The sequence below is a fragment of the Brachycentrus maculatus genome, unplaced genomic scaffold (genome assembly GCF_059751285.1).
Source record: "Brachycentrus maculatus isolate JH-2025_06_01 unplaced genomic scaffold, ASM5975128v1 h1tg000614l, whole genome shotgun sequence".
NCBI lineage: Eukaryota > Metazoa > Arthropoda > Insecta > Trichoptera > Brachycentridae > Brachycentrus > Brachycentrus maculatus.
The window spans coordinates 156,299-174,415 of NW_028281352.1; the positions used below are offsets into that span (position 1 = coordinate 156,299).

Sequence of the window (18,117 nt, forward strand, 5' to 3'; positions counted from 1 at the left end):
TATGAGATGATTTGACAGTAACATAAAATGTTACCAGGTTAAAAATCTCCACTATTTTTATTATGTGACTATAGTTTTTTATTGGCGCTCCATACAATTTTGGAAGGCGTTCGGCGTTGACGTCGCTACTCTGCTCGCTACTCACGACGAGGAAAAGTACAATGAAAATCACAGATAAAACATATATTTCGGGTGACTGGTGATTTCTGTGGTCTGAGAAAAAACTTTTGGTTGATGTCGTTGCCGATTTTTATTTTTTAGGAAAGTGAAATGTCCGTTATAATTGACAGTAAACATTTTGTTTTCACATATAGAAGAACCTTGATTTAAAAATAATTACACGTATGCGGTTATTATAGCAATGTTGAAGGTAAACCATCCGTTAAAGAGTAGTTACACAAATGTAGTATCATCTTATAGGTTAAGTTATATTGATCTCTGTGTTTATAGGACAAGGGGCAACTGTTTTTTGAAGACAAATGGCCATCTATGCGTCCGATTGTCTTAAAGCTCTTACAGCAAGAACCTGTTACACAGCCCGAATGGCAGGATCTGTTTTATTCCGTTCACCTAGTTTGTCTTTGGGATGAGAAGGGACCTGTTAAAGTTAGAGATGCTCTTCAAGAAGACATTGTCGCCTTCATCAAACAGGCTCAGGCGCGAGTCCTGGCCCAGTGCGAGGAACAAGCTCTACTGAAAGCCTACATCGCGGAATGGAGGAAGTTCTTCACGCAATGTAATTATTTACCCACACCCTTCAGACAGCTAGAAACTGCACTCTTAAACAAGACGACCGGTAGCGGACTCAGCTTTGGAACGCACAAGAAAGGCAATACCAACTCTGAAGAAAGTATTGTGAGGAAGCTTATGCTTGACTCTTGGAACCAGAGCATATTTCACGATATCAAGCAACGTTTACAGGACTCTGCTATGAAATTAGTACATGCAGAAAGAAATGGAGAAGCATTTGATTCACAGCTTGTCATTGGTGTTAGAGAATCATATGGTGAGGCTTTTTTTTTTTTTAAACGGTAAATTTATAAACTCTCCTCTTCTCAATACCGTTGAATTAATTTTTAAGTGATTGCAAAATGATTGAAAATAGTAAAATAAATATCTATTCTTATTTTTTATGTTCAAATTGGGTTGAGAAATTGATCCATATATTTTTATTAGCATGTTGCCTGGGAGCTTTTACAATAATAATTGGTAGCATGATGAATTAAAGAGATTTAAAGCACGAAATTAGTCATCAAAGAAGTAAAACAAAATGTTTATATCTTACAGCTTAAACCTTATCATTCAACAAAAAAAATAACAAAAGGCACCTTAAGTACACATCTACAGATTGCTGTACAAATTTTGAATTGTATTGAAATACTTTATAATTGTAAAAAGTCTGTATTAAGTTTTATTTATAATGATTTTACAGAAGAAAAATTAAATTTTTTGATACATTTGCACTAAGTTGTCCGACTTTTGCATCCAACAAAAATTTAGTAATTGAAAATATTTTATTTTTGTTTAAAAAAAAACAAAATCAATTGTGACAGACGACAGTAGAAGTAAAAGAGGTACTACAAATAATTTAATTTATAAAATTATTTTTAGTGAATCTCTGCTCAAACCCAGAGGATAAGCTTCAAATTTATCGTGAATATTTCGAAGCAGCATATATGCAGGCCACGGAGGCGTTTTACCGTCTCAAAGGTGGCGAACAGTTGCAATCCAACGGGGTTCAGGCGTACATGCGGTACGCAGAAGTTAAACTCAGAGAAGAGGAGGCGCGAGCGGCGCGATATCTGGAGGCCGGCGCGGGCTCTGTGGGCATCCTGGTGCGGCGCTGCGAGCGCGTGCTGCTGGCCGCGCCCCTGCCCACGCTGCTAGCCGAGTGCGCCCCGCTCGTACGCGCCGGAGACACGCAGCGCCTGCAGCTCATGTTCCGCCTGCTGGACCGCGTGCCCGAGGGTGTGCCCCCCATGCTGCGGGACCTCGAGGCGCACATCCTCTCCGCCGGGCTCGCCGACATGGTGGCGGCCGCCGACCTCGTCACGCAGGACTCGGAGAAGTACGTGGAGCGACTGCTGGACCTGTTCCGGCGCTTCAGCGCGCTCGTCCGCGACGCCTTCCAGGACGACCCGCGCTTCCTCACCGCGCGCGACAAGGCCTACAAGCGCGTGGTCAACGACACCACCGTGTTCCGGCTAGAGCTGGCAGGCCCCGGCCGGCCGCCGCGCGCCGCCGCTCCCGAGAGCAAGTGCCCGGAGCTGCTGGCCAACTACTGCGACATGCTGCTGCGACGCACCCCCCTCAGCAAACGTCTCACCGGAGAGCAGATAGAAGCGCGGCTTCGAGACGTGCTGTTGGTGCTCAAGTACATAGAGAACAAAGATGTGTTCATGCGCTACCACAAGGCGCACCTCACCCGGCGCCTCATCTTGGACTGCAGCGCGGATTCTGATAAAGAAGAGGATATGGTCGAGTGGTTGCGCGAAGTGGGAATGCCGGCCGACTATGTAAATAAATTAGCGCGCATGTTTCAGGATGTCAAAGTGAGCGAAGATCTAAATGCGCATTTCCGCGCGGAAACGTCTCGCCACGACGCCATCAACATCAAGATCTTAAACGCCGGCGCCTGGGCGCGTGGATCCGACCGGGTCTCCGTCAGCCTGCCCTTGGAACTCGAGGATTACATTCCCGAAGTAGAGGACTTTTACAAGAAGAAGCATTCGGGCAGGAAGCTGCAGTGGTACCATCATATGAGTAACGGCACCGTAACCTTCGCCAATGCGGTGGGCCGCTTCGACCTGGACGTGACCACTTTCCAGATGGCCGTCCTGTTTGCCTGGAACCAGCGTCCCAAGGAGAAGGTGACCTACGAGAATTTGAGATTGGCCACTGAACTCCCGGATCCGGAGCTACGGCGGACTCTCTGGTCCTTGGTGGCATTTCCCAAACTCAAAAGGCAACTTTTACTCTACGAACCGGCAGCCCAAGGACCGAAAGATTTTGCGGAGAATACCCAATTCTGGGTTAACCAGGAATTTGCATTGGTCAAAAATGGGAAACCGCAAAGACGTGGAAAAATTAATTTAATCGGACGACTTCAGCTGAGCACGGAACGATCACAAATAGAAGACAACCATTCAATTGTACAGTTGAGAATATTACGGACTCAGGAAGCCATTATCAAAATACTCAAGATGAGAAAACGAATCTCAAACTCTTCGCTGCAGGTGAGGCTCCTTTATATTATTTCATACGTGTTGGTGCACAAACATACTAAAAAAAAACCCTTATCCGCACACAAGTGGTGCATAGAGCACTGTGTCATATAAACGCAGTGTTATCTTGATCGTTTCCAAAAGTTAATATCCATAAAAACAAAAACACTGAAATTATCAGAAGTATTATTTAAACTAACTAACTAACCATCACGCCGCTTCCCCGCAGGGGTAGGCAGAGAGAATCGAACGCCACACCACTCTGTCTTTGCAAACATTCTTTGCCTCTTCTACATTCATGCATCTCCTCATACATACCCGACGATTATTACGACTCCTGACCCGGCCGCTTTCAAGTATTTGACATACCTGATTGTGCCAAGTTTTCCTCGGTCGTCCTCTGCTTCTTTTTCCAACTACATTCGCTCCATAAATTTGTTTAACCGTTCTTTCTTCGCTCATACGCTCCACATGTCCAAACCATCTCAACACACTTTTCTTAATTTTATCGATAATGCTTATCTCAGCCTTACATTCTTTCCTTATTTCATCATTCGAACATCTATCAAACATCGTTTTGCCACACATTCGTCTGAGGGATCGCATTTCGACTGCATTCAGTCTGCTTTCATCCTTCTTTTGCCAACTCCATGCTTCGCTTCCATACATAAGGGTTGGAACCAGAACTCCATTGTGTACTGCCAGTTTAGCTTCCGCTGATAGATTTTTATTTGCTAAAACTGATTTTAGTGCACCATTCACTCTGTTCCCAGCATTCACTCTCCTTTCTATGTCTTTATCAATCTTTCCATCCCTAGAAAACATATCATATGAAAACATATCATTTGCATCCTTGTACGAGGATAGCACTGCATGCATTAGGGTAAATGGCTCTTTTTCATCCTGGTTTGACATCTCTAAAGGTGTAAAACAGGGATGTGTAATGTCGCCTTGGCTGTTTAATCTATACATGGATAACTGCATGAAAGAGCTGAAAGGTTTGAATATTGGAGCAAGAATGAATAATTTGACCGTTTGTTGCCTTTTATATGCTGACGACGCTGTTCTTCTTGCCGATAGCAAAGAAGACCTGCAAACGTTGGTGACAAAAGTGTATAATGTGTGCAAGGAAAGTGATTTATTGATGAATGTTAGCAAATCCAAAATCATGGTTTTTGAAAGAGATGAATGTAGATCTGAGTGTGAAATATTGGTAAATGGGGAGATTTTGGAACAGGTAGATGATTTCATATATTTGGGTAGAAGTATTATTTAATTATCTAAAAGATATTAAGTAAAAACAATTAAAGAATAATACACGTTTCTTAGTAAATACAATAAACCTGTAAAATTGTGAATAAGATCATTATTATAATTAGTATCTTTGGGCGCTAAAGCATTGACGAGATAACCAGTGATGCCTCCTTGTTCTTTTTTTTATTTAAAACCTTCATGTTTTCTAGTTGAAAAATATTTGTTTATGTAAATTAAATTAACAATCTTCTTTCAGGCCGAACTCATTGACATCCTGAAAAATATGTTCCTTCCTTCTAAAAAGATGATAAAAGAACAGCTGGAGTGGTTGATAGAGCATAAATACATGAAAAGAGACGACGATGATATCAATACATTCATTTACATGGCATAACACGCAAGACAATCCAACGAACAAACCTTTTGGGGAACTTGTGATTCGACATTATTTTTTAATGAGAAAATCTCTAGGAACTAATAAAGTACTGCTGTGATTTCTTCTTGTATTATATTATCGTAACATATTTTAATTTGTATTAACACGCATCAAATTCATTTTGTAAAAATATATATATTGAGAAAATCTTTTAATTTATAATGCAATGGTCTTTTCATCAGTTTGGTATACATCAGTCCGTTATGCCGAGGAATAAAAACTTTTAGTTTTGTCTTATGCAATAAAAGCATGTTATTTTATTCCACGAACACCTTAACGCGGGCCGCTTGGAGCAGTTGCGGTTGAGGCGTTCTTCAGATTCAAAACCAAAATCCCTTTCTGTATCTTTCCTGTCTGGATGTTCCAATGGCACTCAGTGTTTTTTTAACTGGCAACACAATGTGTAGTTACTTTATACAATAATTTAAAGGTTTGTGTCTGTCAGTGGGCGGTGTAATTGAACGGGGTTTTTCCGCATTCAAACCCTCACAATGTTAGCAACCACTTTTTACTCTTGCTTATAAATTGTTTTCGGCATTGTGACGAATGAGACGATTAATAAAATACACAACATGAAAACTTTGAGAGACATTGGAGTTGCAAGAGCAAGGCTAGTTCTAATAAAGATCTGCGATATGGCGAGTTTTTTTTTCATACCTTCAGCGTTTAAGTTTTAAATTACTACATACCTCTCAAAAACTTCACTCATATTCTTACTTACTATTCCCAATGCATTTCCACTCTTTGTCTAAAGGCCATGTACAATAAAAATATATACAATATGTATTAAAATATATATTTTCATGAAACTTTTATTACATATACAAATTGGATGATGACGCATTAACTTTCCGATTGAAAGTACTGGAAATTGGGATGGTCAAGTGATTGAATAAATTCACAAATGGTCGACTACTGATGGAATCCATTCCATATACTGGGGTATCATCATAGATTGCGTACGCCGTTCCCGGTAAATCAAGATGGTCACGGAGACTGAGAACTGAAACAATAAAACCTGAATAAGTATGATGGAGATATTTACAGCCCAATTAAATTTGGATTTCAATTCCTTAATATATTTTTTAAAAGGAATAACTCGCCAATCCTCTATTTTTAGAGGCTTGTCAGGAAAGGGAAGGTGAATGTCAAAAGTACATCACAAACGCCCAAACCAGTTTAAAATTATTTTAATTAATTTTGCGATGGCGGGAATCGAACCCGCAATCCTTGTTTCGCAGTCGAGTATCTAACCAACTATGCCACGTCACTTGTTATATTTGATATCTTGTTATTAATCTTAGTACTATCTACGTTAAGTTATCATGACATAACATAAGTAGGTACCTATAACAAATTTAAATTTATGATTTGAATATGGAATAAATGTTTTTTTTTTTATAAATTTTCAAATAAACTGCACTTCCACTTTTAAACTAAAAAATCTTGGTCTAAATTTTGTTCTTCTAACATGCACTCAAGTTATATTAAGCTTTTCCCGAGTTCATGATCTTAATAACTTTTTTAAGTAAGAACAAGATTGTGAGCCCTATTTTGAAGTAAAAAATAAGGTTTATCCGGCATTGGGTGCCAACAAATGAAGTTTAATAAAAAAAAGACAAATTTATTCATGAAAATTTGTGGCGATGATGAGGAACCACAATAAAAATAAGGAAAAGTTTTTTATTTCCCCTTTAAAAGGTTATATAGAGCCAAAAATAGTATCCCTACCTCCTGCTGTCAATCCACTCAATATATTTGGCTGTTCAAGTTGGTTCTCCAACTTCTTTTTCGATGTCGATGTCTTTAAACCCCGAATAATACTTCCTGAGGTTGAAGAAGACAAATTCTGGTATCTTGTGGACGATAAGGCTTGGATGCAGATGACATCTTTGGATTTTTTTAGCCATGGTTGCAGTAGTAATGTAATGTCTCCAAAAATATTGTCATCTTCATTCAAAGATGTACAAACGATAGTATTAGTATCAGGAATTTGGTAAATTGATACTTTGGCGGGAAGGATTTCGTCAATCGGTTCCGACTTTATCAAACAAGACTTGGCAAACTCCACAGCTAAGCCTCCTTCCATAATTAATAGAAGCTCGGCGTCTTCAGAGGACACATTCTTGACCCATGATAAACTGAAAATAAAATATTCTTTGTTATTTCGTGAAAAATTTGCAATACTTCATGTAATTTATAACAGTAAAAAACAATATGCTTACTCGATGCTTACTTCATCCTCATCGTCACTAGCGTCCCAAAGTGCCCTGCTAGAAGGTTCAATAATTTCTCCAAAACAGCCCATTTCTTATGAGATTTTTAAAAATTACTAATTGTTTTATTTATACTTTATTTATGTGTATAAACTGGTATAATAAATAATACCTTAACTACAGTGAAAACAAAATTACTGGAAGCACGCGCGTAAATAATGACATGACAAAAACAAAATACGCGGCTGTCAAAGTTTTAGTTATACACAGACAATAATTATATAGAACAGTATAGGCAGTTCAAATCAGACCACGGCCAAAGATACTACCACACAGTGTTGCCATATGCCAAGCCAAAAAATCTTTATCAAACATTCTAGAAATCTGTATAGAATCAATAACCCAAAATGTAGCATTTATTTTTATACACATTTTTATTAATTTACGAAATCAAATCCTTTTCTATTTTTAGTTTGTAGCATGGATCATTGTAGTTGTTTTGATAGATCCTTCCAACGTTTCAGTGCTTATTTTCAAATGTTAATTTTAAATCAGGCACAAAATTTATATAGATCGCCCACTCTTTCAAAAACTTTGGGATGGAAATAGAAATTCAACAACAAATGCGAAAGCTTACGGCCGAAAGTAAATATTTTATAGATATTTTATCTTCTAATAATTAATTTGTCCGCCTCTGTGGTGTAATGGTCAACGTGTTTAGCTACCGTGCTGGAGGTCCCGGGTTCGATTCTTAGGGGGGGGTGAAAATATGTATTTGTGATTTTACACTGTAATATTTATATGATATTACCCTGGACTGGTTCATGAAGCGCAAGAGTGATCACCTTGCCTTCATGTAAGTAATGATCAATATAACACTGTGTCAATTCGATGCAGTGCCCTATGCACCATTGGGTAAGGATAAGGGTTATAAGTAAATAATAAGTAATTAATGGAGCACCATTTTCGTATGATACTGCCTTTTCAATACAGCGCTTTCCTGATTGTTTTATTTTTTTATTTTAATCAACTGCTATTTAAATTCAAATTTGTTGTTTTATATTTTTTTTAAATCTCTTACCGCACCCCAATGGTGCATAGGGCACTGCTTCATATAAACGCAGTGTTATCTCGATCGATTACACATGAAGGAAAGGTAATCAGCCCTCCACTTCAGGTACCAGTCCAGTGTAATATTGAATAAATATTGGAGTGAAAAAATCACTTATATTTATTAAACCCCCCTGGGAATCGAACCCGGGACCTCCAGAACGGTAGCCGAGCATGCTGACCATTACACTACGGAGGCGGACAATTTTTTTAGGTTTCATAATAATATAAATGTCAGAAAAGGGGTATTTTGTCAACAATTACAAACGGGTTATATTCCCGCTCTCAGAGGGTCTCGAACTTTTGAGTCAGTCTTCGAGTTCAAGCCCACCCTATCACAATTTGGTTTATTTTTTTACTAACTAGTCTCCCAGACTTATAAAAATATACTGAATTCGAACTATATATGGACAGAAATGAAAATGTTAAAATATCTGTGCTATATATTTTTTCATTAAAAAATAATTCATGTTGATTCTTTATAAATAACTAGGCCTCGGCTGCTCACGGCTATAACGTTTCATTTTTAAAATGATTCAGTAATGGTCCCTTAGCTCAACCTTGTCACATTTATATTCATTTAAGTATTCTTCGCTTGGCCCACTAGCTCCACGTTTCACATGTTCTAGGTATAAACGACAATTTTTGCCTATTTCTATAGTTTTATGATTTTCTGAAGTACTACCCTTATGGCATGTTATTATCTTTTGTCGTTTAAAAAAGGTAAATATCACAGTTTATAATGACCAGGGAGGGTGATCCAAATTTTTATCACATCCTCCATATTTTGTACCAAAAAGCAAATATCAAAAAATAAGTAAAGGCGCAAGTATAGCTATCATGGCAACACAATAGAAACTACAGTGAAACCCCTATTACTGTACACGTTTTTAAGGGGCTGAAAAAAACGGAGGGAAAATAAAATTGCATTGAAAAAATAATAATAATTAACTGTGTAAATCATGAAGATGAGCTTATTGCAAATATTAAAAAAAAAACCTAAATGGATGGAAAATGTAAATGGGGGTATTGAAAAAAATGTATTTTTGAATTATGGTGAAAAACAATAATAATGTGGTGGGTATAATTAAAACAGATTTATATGACTAGATAATTTTATTTTCACGAAAATATTCAAATTCATTTTTATCAACTTATTTTCAAAATAATTATGTATACTTATAACACATTTTAAAAATATTTTCTATCCAAACAATTTATTTGTGCTCTTTAAAATACTATAATTTTTTATATACTAAATGAAACAATAGTAAGAAAATTTAAATATATACAATGTAGTTGGGATAGATACGATGTATATTATATTCAACAGTTTTATTATATATGAATAGTTTTATTAAAGGTAAAAAAACATATTTTACTTGTTCGAAAATTTCAACTGTGTATCACTTTTTAAACATTTTATGGAAATAATGGCACAATTCATACATACGTTTATAAATAATATAAAATATAAAATACAAATAAAATATCACGTTTTGCAAATACTTTTCGAGTAGGAATACTGCATATGTGGATTGAGACCCCCTTTGTTATATCTTATTTATTAAACAGAGGTAGGTACAGAATTATACCTTACCTCCTAACCTCCATAGTGTAGTGGTTAGCGCACTAGGCTACCATGCTGAAGGTCCCGGGTTCGATTCCCAAGAGGGTCAAAATAAATATTAGTGATTTTTCAGTCTAATATGTATTTAATATAACACTGGACTGGTACCTGAAGCGGAAGGCTGATCACCTTTCCTTCGTGTATTTAACGATCAAGATAACATTGCTTTTATACGATGCAGTGCCCTATGCACCGTTGGGTGCGGATAAGGGTTAGAAGAAGAAGAAGGTACAGAATTAGCGGAGATTATATCCTCTGAGGTCAGGTATGATTCGATGTCAAAGTTATTAATTATTATATATATATTAAATAATGAAAATTGTTCCTTATATGTTTATCCGTGTGACATTAGACTTACTATATATTTTACGACGTTTGAGATCACCATAATTAGTTATTATTGATAAGCAGTGATCGTGATTTCTGCTGTATTTTAAAATATTCAATATGCATTTTGGCTGCCAATTTCCTACCCAGTTTTAAATAACTATTTATAGAGGTCAATAGGTTTTATTGTATGTCAGATAAACTAACTAAATTTGAAGGGAATTAAAGCTGGTGGTTGTAGAGGAGAAGGTGATTTTACTGGTGAGTTATAGATACTCGTGAATGCAATTATTAATGATAACATGAATGCAATAGATGTTACAAAACAATTAAATGATGGTTGTTTTAAGATCAAGGAAAATATACAGTTTAAAGCGTTATTTACGTCATTGGGAATAAAAAAATAACGTTTTGATTTTATAAAACGCAAAATTATTTGCTAACATTTGTGCACGAATATATTACAAAACTAATAAAATTGGCAAAAATTGCGATTGTTTCGATTTTCAAATACTTTAATAAGTTTAGGATTACAGCAAGTAGTATCATACTTAGTACATATAGTATTGCTGTAATTTTTGCACAAAAATCAGAATGCGGGAAAGTACAGAAAAACCCCCTACAACGTCGAGATAAGTACCTCGTTATCGGAGGGAACGTTATAGAATGATTTTAAATTGTATTTAATTTTAATAATGACTCATTTCAGCTATTTTCGCCGGTTGCAATTTTAAAAATTCAATTTACAACATCAGTCCCTTATTACGTTGCCTCCGATTACGCGGTACCTATTTCAACGTTATAGGGGGTTCACTTTAATGATTTCGAAACATTATACGATATTATTTACGGATAAAATATGTATTTATAAGATCGATTGGCGCCTATTTTTTTAAAGGACTTAGTACGACATAACCGCTGTCCAAACTTAAATAAAACACAGTAAGGGACATTTTTTTGTTGTTTTTTTTTTGTATTTTTAGACTAAGTAGATTTTACTTAGTCCAAAAATGTAAAAAACGTTTTTAAAAAAATTGTCCTTTACTGAAATCGACGTATCGTTTGTAGAATTATACAAAAGTTGATTAAGTACGTTCAAGGAATTATGATATTAATAACACCAGACACTGGATTATTCACCGAAGTTTAATAAAATAAAATGGGATCCCAATAAAGTTTAATCGAGTAAAATGTTACGATAAATTCAAAAACATATATTTTGAATTCATGTTTTTTTTAACACTCCACCTTGCGTTGAAATATACTTTTTTATACTAATGTTTTGGTTATATTTCATTGAAGCTGCCTTGCAGATTTATTTTTAAGTTACATTTTTTTTAAAAAGGTGCAAAATTAAAACAACTTGGTAAACGAGCAAAAAAATATTAATTGGTTCGGAAGTCACTTTGTGATAATATCTATCTTATGGTATATGTTTGCATGTGTTTGAAAAAATCCATCGAAACACGTGCTACAATGGATTTTAAGAAAAAATATGTTTACCAAATGAATTTTAAATTTTAAAAAAGTTAAAATGTTGCTAAACTTTTATTGTTCATATTTACATATTTAGATACCGTTTTAAAATAAATACATCTATTATTTAGCGACGGTATTTTAACTTTAACGTCATCAATAAATACTTGAATAATTTTAATTTATCTGTTTGATTTAAAATCAGTTCAAATTTTTGTATATCTAATAATATGACATAATTCACTTAAAGTAATGATAAATAATAAAAAAGTAAGTACGTGTATAGTATCAATCTGATAAATAAAATATCACGTCATTTAAATATCTTCAATATTTTCTCGATTTTTAATTGTTGTGTATTGAACTTTTTTAGTGATTGCTTCTACCATAGGTGACAGTTTTGCCCGGAATTGAAATCTGCTGGTGTAAATCAACATTACGATCAAAGAAAACAGAGCCAAAGTAACCAAAACTAAAAGACCCATCGTAGCCTTTTGTCCTGTACTAGTAACATTTTTAGGGGCTGCTAACGAACATGGAGTAACTTTCAGCTTCAGTAAAGTAGTGCCGGAAAAGGGTTTAGGTTTAGAGCATCGTAAATTTTCTTTTCGACGAACTGTAACGTTCGTCTTCTTAAGCCAGCTATAAAGATCCCATACTGAGCAATCGCAGGCAAAAGGATTTCCTCTCAAATCGACAATTAAACCTTCCTCTCTGTGAGGACGAGAGTTGATTTTATCAAATATACTCAACTCGTGAGCGGTTAATGTTTCCAATTGGTTCTCTTCCAGGTCAAGAAACCTCAAATGCTTCAAACAACTAACATTGAAGTTTATTCCGGCCAACAGATTATCCCCAAGATGCAAATCCCTCAATTCCGGCAAATCGCAAAATACCCGATGATCTCTAAAAGTTATAATCTCGTTTTGTTCCAAGTGAAGTTTTTGCAATCTCGTCAGATTACTATTAACAAATATGTCGTGCAGATCGTCGGCGAGGGCCGCATCCGTGTTATCTTCAAACGCATTGGTTAAATGTAGTTCTAGAAGATTGACGAAATTAGATAAAACTCTTGGATGGTGGTAATTGACATCAGAGTCTTCGTCGGATATCACCAGTTCGTTATGATTTAAAATGAGCCTTTCGACATTTTGAACATGGTGATAGGTTTTACCTTTGATTTCCTTGATTTTGTTATTGCTCATGTCTACTACTCGCAATTTTTCGAGAGTATTAAGAGTCCCAAACACATTCCATGGCATCTCCGGAATGTGGTTTCCGGTAAAAATTAAGACCTGCGTTTCAGGCGGCAGGTTCTGCAGGATATCAGTGTCTCGGAAAGCTTGGTCTGTGCAATTAACAACATACTGGCTTCGACCATCGTAGTCTCGAACGCCGCAGGAGCATTTGCCTTTGAATGATGGTCCGCAGTCTCCCTGGCCAGCCCCTCGTACTACCAATCCTCCGGATACAGCCAGGAGGAACAAAAGAACTCCCTTCGAGGTCATCCTAAAAACTACAAACATTGTTAGAGTCTCAACTTTGTAGACTGGGTACCGGGTAAGGGTGGAGACTGACCGGAGCCATTTCGTCGTAATGTAACACGTTACGATGCGAACATTCGTATAGACGTACAGCGAGCCGAGCTCTCGATCCATAGTTTCGGATGCTCGCTGTTGCTCGTCGCGAGCGATGTTACGACGTTACGTTACGACGAAATGCTCCGGTTAGTCTCCATCATAACTTTCGAAACAGAGTGAAATATAATATTATATTTCTTCTACCCTTATCACGCGTAGGGCTCTGCATTGTAGCAACGCAGTGTTATTTAGATCGTTAATTACATGAAAGCAACGTGATTATTTCTACACGCAGGTACCAGTGCAGGATGTTAAGGTGAAGGCTGACCGGAGCATTTCAACATCGCTCGCGGCGAGCATTAGCGAGCATCCGAAACTATGGATGGAGCGCTCGGCTCGGTGTACTGACTGCCTGAATGCTCGCATCGGAACGAGTTGCGCTACGACGAAATGCTCCGGTCAGTCTCCACCTTTAAATAAATACTGAACTCAAAAATGATTAGTATTTACGGTGATCCCTGAAAATAAGACCCGGGACCTCCAGCGTGGTAGCTATGCGCAGGGAAGCCGACGCCGAAAAATTACTTTGAGGAAAACTTTCGGAATCCTGAAAATATTTTCTTTGTTTTTTGTATGGCCACCATACAATTTTTTTCTCCGGTATTTATTTAACATCATCCTATGTTTTCATAGTTTGAATACAACAAATATAATAAACTAAGAAACACAAAGCCATATTTCTTCTGGTTAAATAATTATTATCTTCCTATTTCATCATGCCATATATTAATCAAAACAGTTATCTGAGAGAGCTGTTTTGATAAGGAATATAAGCGTGATCTACGCTTACTACCGACTATTATCTACGTTTCATAAAAATATATTTATAGAAACTAATTATAAATACGACGTTTTAAACATTTGCGATATTTTATTTCTAGCTACTATTAAAAAACTCAACAATTAACAATATTCAAACAAACTAAAAAAATCTGCAAATACCAACCTAACACGACGGAGAGAAAAATATTTTTAGGTTTGTTTTTTATTGTTGTTGATAGTTAAAATATCCTTCACAAAGGTTTTAAGTCTGACTGTGCGTTGATATTCTTGATCCTGAATATCAAACAATATCAGAAAACATTATCATAGAAAAATAATTTGCAACCCTCAAGCGACTCGTACATATAAGCGGAGTACAACGTACACACGCTGGTATTGGTACGGCTATGCAACCGCGAGTGTCCTAGCAATTGCTGCTATTCTTTTTTTCGCACATTCATTTATCTTATTTTTCTTTTCCTAATGGCGTAACATCATTGACATTATGCTCCATCACGTACGTCATATGTATCTTATCAAACGTATTTTATTCTCTAACATAAATCCAAGAATCTGGAGCACCGGACAGACTATTTTCCCTTTATATAATTAACAATCATGTCAACACAGCGTCGATCCAATACAGTGCCCTATGCACCATCTTGGTGCGGACAAAGGTTGAAGAAAAAAGAAAATTATGTGTAATATTGTTTCGAAAGGTTCACGAATATCAAACATATTTTAGTGGGTTTTGTGAGTCATGACCAAATATCATCGTGACCTTATTTTTTACAGGTGGCTTAGTAAACATCATGACAAAACATCAGAGGTTATGTTGCAACTTAGCTTATTTCTAACAATTTAACACGATATTTAATGCACTAAATGGTAGGAAAACAAAATCACAATAAAATACGATACCAATGCATATCTAAACGTGAATACTTCGTTGAATTTTTAATAACTGCAAGGTCGCCTCTTTTGACAAGTATTGTAAGTAGCATCGTGCATAAGAAAAATTCTCTGTTTCCACTTTTTATATTCTAAAACCTGAGTCATATTTAATATCAAACAATTTCAAACTTACCGTTATGTTTATAAGTATCCTTTCGAATATATTAATAAATCGAATCTTTGTCAATGAACACAACACACGACTGAGAATCAATTCGAAATCATCCCGAGCTCCGCCCATGCAAAGGCTTTGTCTGCAGTCTCTAACCAAAACTACTAAATGTTAACATGCACAGGAATTTACTGCACTTTGTAAAAAGCTATGCATCGGCAACTAAACTGTAATCTAATTGTGTATCATGTACTATGATTTTTTTGTATATTCACTTAAAAGTTTATACATGCTGTCAACAATCAACACCTGTAAGACGGAGGTGAAGTAAAGTGATCATTGCGCTGGTATAAATTTATTTGTTTATGTTTTTTATACAACTTTTTGTACTCCGCTTTTTTGTTCTGCCGAGTTTTCTTGTGCCAAGGGCACATTATACAATATTTGAGTTATGCAACCATGGATATGTGGCTGATGACACCATCTATTTTGTTTCTACCCGCATCCATTATTCAATAAGTAATAACTCTTTTATCAATAATAATATCATTTAATTATTATGAATAAGAAGTAGGTTATAACACTTCGTTCCTTGGACCAAATGTGGTATTTGATTTTTTCAGCATTTTTGTTCTTCTGGCTCTATTAATGTTTTCATGGAATGTGTTAAAATATATGATTAATGAATAAGTCAAGTATTTTTTTTAAATAAATTTTTCAGATATAGTTTATGGTATATGTAGTTATTTAATTGCCATGTAATTTGTTGAATATTTTAACCATTAATTAATTGTATAATACTATATTTTGTAATATATTCTTACTTGTGGTACACTCGCAAACTTACATCCTTGATAATAAAAAAAATCCTTGAAAGGAAAACAATAATATAGATACATAAAAAGCTAATGATATTATTCCAATGCCAGAAGGGCAAATATAACTATAAAAAAGTGGGTAGGTACTGTTTGATTTCTTTTAGAGTTAGATTTTTTTGGACTGGCATCACTGAACAATACGACATTCCAAAAGAGAATATATTCAATTTTGCCGTAACAATATTGAAATTGAAATTCGACATCGCCAATTTGCTTTGGTCGACGTAATTCGCCGTATTCAGCAGATAATTATACATCACACATAAAATTATATATATATAAGGAAGAGCCCCGTGTTTATTTTATGAAAAATGTCTGCATACAAGGTATTTTATTGGGTATACTTAAATCTTTATTTTGACAATAAGTTATTTGTTTGTTTTAATTAAACTCATTGTTTCAGCCCCTAGATACGAAGCGTGAAGAATTCCGTAAATATTTGGACCGAGCAGGAGTAATGGATGCTTTGACAAAAGTGCTGGTGAGTTTGTACGAGGAGGCTGAAAAGCCCGAGGACGCCCTGGGATATGTGCGTCAACATCTCGGCGGTGTATCTTCGGAAGAATATGAAATAGCAACTGCTAAAATTGCAGAATTAGAGGCTGAACTGCTAGCTTACAAAGGAGCTCCAGCCGCCGAAGGTTAAGCAGCAAACTACGGATAAAAAACTGGTTCCTTAAAACTAGTCACAATTAGATATGTTTCAAATAAACGTTAAAAATTTATATAATATAAATAATGTACAAATTATTATTGTTTAAAGTGTGACTAAAACATTTTCTGTTGCAAAAAAGATTAATGTTTATATAGCTATTATGTACGAGTAAATCCTATGTCACATTTATCGATGATTTAGAAAATGTACAAATATCCTTACATTTTGGAACCCGCTTATTTTGATATCAAGGCTGAACAACTGAACATCAAAAATCTTAAATCCTTATAAATTTACTATCGCGCCGTTTTTTGTGAAAACGAATTTGCACTATCATAACTAATTTACTCTTAATAATATGAACATAAATATTTTCTCATTAATTGATTCGACAGTCACATTGTGGTAAAATCTATCCATTTTTAATTCAAGTTTTAATTGGTAAACACCACTATTTAGTAAAGTGGTATTTACCAAGTACTACTACTACTACCATCACGCTGTTTCCCGCAGGGGTAGGCAGAGAGGATGGAACGCCACACTCTTCTGTCCTGACATACACTCCTCGCCTCCTTCACATCCATACATCTAGTCATACACATGCCCTCCGATTACGCAGACTTTTGACACCGCCAGATTTTAGGTTCTGATTGATCTGATCGTGCCAAGTCTTTTTTTTGGTTTACCAAGTAAAACTTAAATAAACAAAAAAATGTATGTTTATTTCATTGATTGATATTTCGGTCACTTAAATAATATATATTAATTTTAGGATTTGATCTTAACATGATAAAAATCACTATAATAAATATAGGTATTTATCAAGTAAATGTTAAATTTTCAAATAAATATTTTTCATTCACCAAATTACTTTGAATAATACTGCTTATATCTTATTCTATAATATTGGTAGAAAAGGCACTTGTAACTAAATAGCAATTCAACAAATCTTGGAGATTTTTGAGAAATGAATCTAAATAATGTAAAGCAAAAGTTTAGCTTTTTAAGATATTACCTAACCAATCAATCATTGTGTATAAAATTTGCTGAAAATAGTGCGTATTTTCCCTTAAAATTTTAATTCTTTGGTGGAGAATGTAAATATTTATACTTTACACAAAATTGTGTAATAAAGAAAACTGAAAATGTACACAGCGGGTGAAATTTTAGTTGCTTTTTGTAAAAATTATGACTGTTTATACTAGAGCCAATTCCTTTCAATGTTAGTTTTATTAGTATCCTTTTTTTACACATTCCTTAGATACATTCCGTAGCTATCGTAATGTTGCGTGCTAGCCATTTTTGATTGTTGTGCTGATTATGTAATGTATAACAGTAATGTTGAATAAAATGTTTATTTCCTTTTCTTTATTAACCTTTCACTATATTATGCTAATAAATCACTGTGTTAATATATCATAATTAAAAAGCTGTCAAAAAACA

The 18,117-nt window shown here is 35.3% G+C and overlaps 4 protein-coding genes across 5 annotated transcripts; 2 read left to right on the forward strand and 2 right to left on the reverse strand.

The window, feature by feature from the left end:
* Window positions 1-215: 215 nt before the first annotated feature.
* LOC148301065 (cullin-5-like) lies at window positions 216-5,551 on the forward strand. The gene is made up of 4 exons (XM_088273866.1): window positions 216-370; window positions 451-1,006; window positions 1,612-3,236; window positions 4,735-5,551. Exons 1-4 carry the CDS (start codon window positions 362-364, stop codon window positions 4,870-4,872), a joined length of 2,328 nt encoding a protein of 775 aa, XP_088129992.1. The 5' UTR covers window positions 216-361; the 3' UTR covers window positions 4,873-5,551.
* A 143-nt stretch (window positions 5,552-5,694) lies between these two features.
* On the reverse strand, window positions 5,695-7,354 carry LOC148301066 (uncharacterized). Its single transcript, XM_088273869.1, has 3 exons — window positions 7,140-7,354; window positions 6,646-7,055; window positions 5,695-5,917 (listed from the first exon to the last, which is right to left on the reverse strand). Exons 1-3 carry the CDS (start codon window positions 7,220-7,222, stop codon window positions 5,730-5,732), a joined length of 681 nt encoding a protein of 226 aa, XP_088129995.1. The 5' UTR covers window positions 7,223-7,354; the 3' UTR covers window positions 5,695-5,729.
* Window positions 7,355-9,348: 1,994 nt separating this feature from the next.
* LOC148301067 (trophoblast glycoprotein-like) lies at window positions 9,349-15,352 on the reverse strand. Of its 2 annotated transcripts, none has more exons than XM_088273861.1 (2): window positions 15,163-15,352; window positions 9,349-13,182 (listed from the first exon to the last, which is right to left on the reverse strand). In XM_088273861.1, exon 2 carries the CDS (start codon window positions 13,179-13,181, stop codon window positions 11,991-11,993), a length of 1,191 nt encoding a protein of 396 aa, XP_088129987.1. In that variant the 5' UTR covers window position 13,182; window positions 15,163-15,352; the 3' UTR covers window positions 9,349-11,990. The 2 variants fall into 2 exon arrangements, with proteins under 2 accessions (XP_088129987.1, XP_088129986.1); XM_088273860.1 differs by having other exon boundaries at window positions 9,349-13,189; window positions 15,163-15,351.
* An 811-nt stretch (window positions 15,353-16,163) lies between these two features.
* On the forward strand, window positions 16,164-18,117 carry LOC148301068 (c-Myc-binding protein-like). The gene is made up of 2 exons (XM_088273862.1): window positions 16,164-16,345; window positions 16,423-18,117. Exons 1-2 carry the CDS (start codon window positions 16,331-16,333, stop codon window positions 16,663-16,665), a joined length of 258 nt encoding a protein of 85 aa, XP_088129988.1. The 5' UTR covers window positions 16,164-16,330; the 3' UTR covers window positions 16,666-18,117.